General features: G+C 35.3%; 1 protein-coding gene across 1 annotated transcript; it reads left to right on the top strand.

Annotated features, from left to right (window-relative positions):
- Positions 1-1718: 1718 nt before the first annotated feature.
- Positions 1719-5643, top strand: LOC130219015 (kit ligand-like). Its single transcript, XM_056451287.1, is given in 6 exon segments — positions 1719-1739; positions 3060-3167; positions 4104-4160; positions 4243-4324; positions 4327-4397; positions 5620-5643. Coding segments are annotated over 6 exon segments (363 nt in total).
- The last annotated feature ends 1535 nt before the right edge of the window (positions 5644-7178 follow it).

The raw sequence follows: 7178 nt of genomic DNA, 5'->3' as shown, positions 1-7178 counted from the left end.
AATTGCAGTTGTGGGAAAATGTTTTGTTGTTGTTTTTACTTGAGCAGAAAATTGTATTTGTGTTTACACGGAGTTCCGGTTTCCCCCAAAGTCCAAAGATATGTGGTATAGGTGAATTGTCTGTAGTGTATGTGTGTGGATGAGTGTGAATGGATGTTTCCCAGTGACGGGGTTGCAGCTGGAAGGGCATCCGCTGTAAAACATAAGCTGGATAAGTTGGCGGTTCATTCCGCTATGCCGACCCCGGATTAATAAAGGGACTAAGTGGAAAAGAAAATGAATGAATGAATGAATGTTTACACGGTGCGATTTTAATTAATATTTTTAGGGAAATGATGTATATATTCTAACATAGTGTTCACCATTAAAGATATACACTACAATTGGGCATTATAGAAGACTGCATTTAGAAGATGCCTACACTTTCACACACCTATAATGCCCGAAATGCCACCTACATAGGCAGCCTGTGCCAGTAGTTTCTTGTTCAGTTGTTTTTGTCAGCGGTTGGCTATGCGTACACTCTGCTGATTTATTTCAGCACAAGTGAGATTGAATGGTTCACGTTCAAATAGGAGACAGACGAGCGATTGTTGTTGTATCCAAAGCGCTTGCTGAAATCGTAGTTCTTGGCTGTGAAGGCACTTTAAAGCCTTGGAGGAAGTGAAATAATGGACAATAAACTAATAAAACATCTGGACTTCCATGTGTTGTTTCAGTCACCAAAATTTTAACAACTCCTCATCTGCTTTCCCGACACGCACAGGGTCTTTATAGTCTCCAGTGATGTTGTCTGATAGACTTATTGGAGATAAACCACGTTGTTTGAGTGTATACTTAATTCCAGATGCCATCATGTGTGCTAGCTTTGTTTAGCTTGAGTTGCATACTGCAGTCCATTAATTCGAAGCATTTACATATGGCCCTTCTTTATGGTCGGATTTATGGTATGGTGCAAATAAACATGCTCTATTTAACCAGGAAGAGATGGTTGGAAATGTGATATATATATTTTTTCTGTAAATGGAAACTCGTGACCATGGAAATGAAGTATGAAAGTATGGCAGTTTAACGTGACTTTGACTTAATAAAGTTATTGATGCCGTGATGTAATCAAGGATGGTTGTTCCTTATGGCTGTAGGTAGGATCTATTTCCTGTCAACAGCTGATTCTTGAAAGCACATGGTTTTCCAGAAAAAAAAGTGGTAGCATGAAATTGGAGATGGCTCCAACTGTCTGGCGTTTTTTTTTTTTTTTTTGGCAGTGTTTAAATAAGTATGCTGTGCATTTGTATTCATATTCAAACATCAAAACAGGGTTTTTGTTTTCTTGAATGTCCTGCCCAAAGCTTGCACAAGTTTACAACTTATTTAAGTAACTTGACATTTATGTTACTGTTGAATTAAGATGTCTGATAACTATTTCAAGAAATTACAACTAGACATTGCACACCAGAATAGAGCTGAGTGCTGCTTGTTAAACATTGTTAAAACAGCAACTAAACAAACTGTTACATTGCTACAACAGCCCGATTGAATGCTAATTTGATAAACAACCACACAGAATGCTAGTTTGTTAGACAGCTAAACAGAATGTTTATTTAAAATAGCAGCTACTGTAGGCTGTTAATTTGCTTTAACGTCAACCAAATATAATACAAAACAGAATGCCGGTTTGGTAAAACAACAGCTAAATTAAATGCTAGTTTGCTAGAACAATGCCCAAGAAACTGAATTTGGTAAATAAGAAACAATGCTACCATGGATCTACTACAAATCAACATTGTATTTAAACCATAGTAAGCCCAAATCAACTGTGGTTTTGCCACACTAACCATTTGTAGTAAAACTATCATTATACAAATGGTACCAACCATTGTACCAAAAAAACATGATTACTACTTTTATTACTATTTTTTATAATAATACAATCCTGGTTCATTTTAGTAGATTACTAAAGTTCAAATAGAATGCTTGTTGGGTTAATTGTGAAACATACTGCAATTCCAGTTTGATAAAACAACAGCTACACAGAAAGTTTGCTTACCAAAATGGCAGCTAAATATCTGTTAGCTAAAATGAGACTAATAGAATGTCGGTTGCTAAATGACCATATAAAGCTAAAGAGTTAGTTTTGCAAAACAACATTTAAATAGAATGCTAGCAGCTAATAGCAAGGTTATATTTTTACAGACTAAATGAATGCTACAGCAGCAGCTGAATAAAATGGCTCTTTTGCAAAACAACATTTAAATAGAAAGCTAGTTTGTTTAAAAAAAGAACTGTTAAATTGACTATTAGTTTGAAAACAACAGCTAAATTAGTTAACGTTATTGAATAGCCAGCACAGCCTTCGTGACGTCAACAGAAATGCAAAGTTGCTTTAGAGGACAGTTATTACATTTTGATGTACAATTGAATTTTGGAATAGAATACCAAAGCGAATCTTTTAAGATAAGGCTAGGGTCATACAATAAGAAGTAAACAGTGTACATTGTACTATAGCTGCTGAACAAATTTGAATGTAAATCTGATCCAAGTCATGTGATCCAAAACCAGGCTAATTTGGGGAAAAAGTAATAACTGAGCATCAATTTTGTAAATGCGCAATTACATACTCTACTCATGTCTTCATTCCCCTCTGTCTCTCTCAGAGCAAAGCTGAAACTCTTTCCATCACTGGCCCGCTTCTCCCGACAAGGCTCATGCATTGTTTGTCTGGGATCACCGTTGTAATCAGGGTTAAGAGCAAATCTGCCTCATGTTATGCAACAAGCTCAAATCGCAGGTCTGGGAAGAATGGAGCAAAAGCTTTAAGCCACCCTGGGACAACTCTCTTTAACGCGGCCAGGGAGAGAGGGAGTTTTCTAGACAAAAAACGCTTATTTGTGATATTTAACCTGACCTGGTTGTTCTCAAAATAGCAATGAAAATATTTGCGCTTTGCCTATAAGTCCTATAAACAGTGAGATTACAAATTAGGACACGCCATGATCCAGATCTGTGCTATTAAATGATCTGAAATATGATGGCCTGAAGTTGTACCTCTTGTTTTTCAGATTTGGATATGCACCTGTGTCCATTTATTGCTGTACATCACAGTTGCTGCCTATTCCAGTGAAATAGGAAATCCCATTACAGATGACATCAAGAAAATTTCTCTGTTGGTAAGAGCTCTGGCAAATTTGGTCCATCGTAGTTCACTGCATTTTGACTTTCTAACTCACCATTTTGAGTTATGAACTTGCAATAGTTTAGTCTAAAATTTAAGGTAGAGGCTAACTTGCAATTGCGAGAAGTCTGAGAAAAAGGAGCAGAATTGTGATTGTTGTATTTTGCAGTTTTGAGTTTAAACTCACATTATGGATGTCAGAAATTACATTTCGCGATTTTGAAAATAAGAGGTGTTCATTTACAATTCTGGGGAAATGTTGTCAGAATTAAACTCAAAATGAGAAATCAATATAAACATACAAGTCAGACGTCTTCCCTTGCAATTCTGAGTTTACATATTTCAGTTCCCTGTGAACTGTAACATATAAAAAGCCTTGTTTTCCTCTTCTGGAAATAGGCTTCTCTATCTTCATAGTGCCTTGAGGTTTCTTTTTCCAGGCTATTTCTTTGCAAGACAACAGTGAAGGCTGATTTATCAATACTCAAGGGAAAGGAGCTGAAATTTATTTCACGTGTGTTGGAATAAAAGCCACAGACATATGGCAGAAAGTATGATAATAGAGTTATATACAAATGCTTTTCTTCAGACATGCTCTTTAGACTCGTCAAAAATAATCAGCTTGAAAAAAGTTTATCACTTTGTTTTGACGTGTGTTGTTTAAATGGCTTTCCTTAAGTAAAATGTTTATGAATTATTTTGCCAAATCACTGTGCCTGACTTTTTGACGAAAGCCATGTAAATCTTTTAAGTAAATATGTTACATATGTTTGTGGCTTTCGTAGCTATACCTAAGAAAAGCAAATTATTTCCATGTTTACATTGTGGTTACCTAGTAGAATAACATTTGTGCTTTTTTTTGATGTTCAAATGATCGTGCGGTTCAGTCTTTGGCACTCAGGACTTTCTTTTTTTGTGTCTCTCCGATTAGAAACAGAATATTCCAAAAGACTACAAGATTACTGTACGTTACATACCTAAAGAAGTGGTGAGTGTTGTTATCCAGAGTTATTATTCAGATAATTGCTAACATGTTGGTAATGCAGTAATGGATTATTTTTTCCTTCAAGAGTGGCATGTGCTGGGTGAAGCTAAATGTATTTCACTTGGAGGTGAGCTTAAAAGGCCTGGCGCAGAAGTTTGGGAACATATCCCCAATAAAGATAATATAGGCACTTTCGTCCAAATACTGCAAGAAATGCGGTATCACATTGGACTTGGTTTGGTAAGTTGAGCGGGAGCAATTAAACTTGTACAGCATTGCATTCAGGAAACTTGTCTTGTGTGTGATTATGTAGATTTTTCAAGAATGATTATTACAAATTTTTAAATGTGCAGCATTTATGAAATGACTTGGGGTTTTTTTTTATTTCCTGTTTAATTATTAAAGTCTTTTCAAAATTTGTTGAAAAATAACAAATATATAAGATGTTTTTCAACTAACTAATTGTAAACCCTCAAGAACACTTGGAACATACAACATATCACATGGGATCATTCTGTTGTACCATTATATGTGTCTTTGTGGATTTTCCCCTATTTTTGAGACATTTGTTTTTGGACAATTTTACAATAAGGTTCATTAGATTTAGTTAATGTATTGACACATATTAAAATCCAAAGTTTTCTTGTTAACTGTGCACTGTGAGTTAACAAGGACAAAAATGACTGCATTTTGATTAACTAACATTAACAAATGTATAAATGCTGTAATAAATGTATTGTTCATTGTCTGTTCATGTTAGTAAATATGTTAACTAACATTATTGTTTGTCTGGAATACTCTATTCTGATTGGCCAGATGCAGCATTCCCATGTATGTTATTCTGAGATAACAACCGCTAAATAACACAGGCTCATCCGGGAACTTCAAATGACCTTTGACAATCAGTGAATGCATTCACATCCATTTACTTAAATCCACATTCATATACATTGTAACTGCTTATTGTCATACTGCTGTTTTGATTGTTTTGCTCCATCTTGTAAGTGAATAATACATAGGTTAGTGTATGTTTTATTGAGCTGGTTTCATTTTTGTCACCTTTTTTACATTTTTGCGCCATCTTGTCCAATACCTCCATTTAATTAAAGATTTAATAAACTATTACAGCTCAGAACAAAGTTTTGTGTATAAGTTTTGTGGCAAGTAGCCATGTAATAATTGGCATAAATACATGTTTTGCTGAATAAAGCCTTTTAGTCTTATACAACAGCGCACATACCATGCACAAGCATGATGTCATCATTTTCAATGACTCTATTTCTGTTTTCATGGACATGACAATGATGGTGTTTTCAACAACTTCCACTTAGGAACTAGTTGAAACTTTAGCTGAAACATTGTTTAAACAGCCCATAAAGTAAAGCATGACCCCATTTTTTATGTGCTCCTCCTGTAAATGTCTGCTTTGTCATGCCTGTGTTTTCTCTCACTCTTTCTATAGGAACAGAAGAAGAAAGAGGAATAAAGTGCTGGAGGAAAGCTGTTCATAAAGGACTTCAAATGCACACGACTGATGATTCCTGCTACAATCTGCCTTTCTGCACAAACTTTATTGCGAGGTTCAGGCTGCTCCAACGTCTCCCGTTCCTCCCGTCGACTGCTACCCAATAACTGAGAACTCAGATGTGGCGCTGTAGCTGCACTGTGGTTGAGGCTTGCTTTTTGAATGGCACATTCCAGGCAAGAGGTGAGCAACATTCAGGCTCCACGGTTAAGCTTATTAGAATAGGAGTTTGTCCCAACCGCACAACTGCTCTGTTTTTTTTCCATGGGAATCAATCTTTGGATTACCGAAGTACATAAAGATTCCTGAAAAGCAAAGCTCCAACAAAATTTTAAATATAGTATAGCGGTCAAAGGTTTGGATATAATTGTTTTTGACCAAAGTCTTTCATACTCACCCAGGTTGCAATATTTAACAGGAAAATATGTCATATTGTGGAACCGATATAACAGTTTGAATCAACTTTTCCATTGCAATGTATTTATTAAAGTGACAAAAGGCAACATTCAGACAAGAAATCAGTCTATAATATTTTTTTATAATTACATTTTTCACAGTTTTTTCACCTTTATTATATAGCGCAGTCGAGTTGAGACAAGAAGGCATAGAGAGCAGATGGGGGGGGGGGGGGGGGGGGGGGGTATGGGCAGGATTGACAAAGGACCTTGAGCCGGAAATTGAACCAGGTTGCCGCAAGCACTTCAGTGCTATATTTTGGCACATTTATATATATATATATATATATATATATATATATATATATATATATATATATAATCCTAAGAACACAATTTTCATTTATACAAAAGATAAGCAACGCAACTTTCACAAATTCATAATAAGAAAGTTTCTGTAAACAATTCTGAAGAATCATGACATTATCTCATTTTAAAAGAGTGTTTTCATAACGATATTTTAAAAATAACAACTGTTTCTACTGTGTTTTAGATCAGATATATTAAACCTTGGTGAGCAGATGTGACTTCTTGTCAAGAATTAGTTTTTCAGTTTAGCAAACTAAACTTTAGTCTGCTGTTTTGTTCCTATATATTAATTGTCTTGAATTAATGCTATAACATACTGACAAATTTAATAGAGCACTTTATAGCACAGGTATTTCATTTATTTCCCAACAAATACAAATGAAATGCCTTCTGTTTCTTTTTTGGCTGATTGAGGCAACATGCTTGAATAGTGCAATCAGTGTACATGCATTTTTCGGTGACGTACAGAGAGTGATGAAGTCCCACGCTAAGATTAAGTTTCAAAAAGTACATAATACTGACAATATATCAAAATAAACCCACCTGCGTCAGTAGAATGCAGTCGCGCTTGTTATTTTTGTATTAGGTGAAATAACATGTGAGCTGTTGCCATGTGATGCTGCTGCTGTCATTACTTTAAGTGGGCACATTTGGCATAACCTATTTGTCAAAGGCTTTTATAACAGATCATCAAAGAAGAAAACAAACAAACCCAAACCTGCCCTTCATTCA

This window comes from Danio aesculapii, chromosome 25 (assembly GCF_903798145.1).
Source record: "Danio aesculapii chromosome 25, fDanAes4.1, whole genome shotgun sequence".
Taxonomy (NCBI): domain Eukaryota; kingdom Metazoa; phylum Chordata; class Actinopteri; order Cypriniformes; family Danionidae; genus Danio; species Danio aesculapii.
The sequence above is the reverse complement of the archived record's forward strand: the minus strand, read 5'-3'. Positions and strand labels throughout refer to the sequence as shown.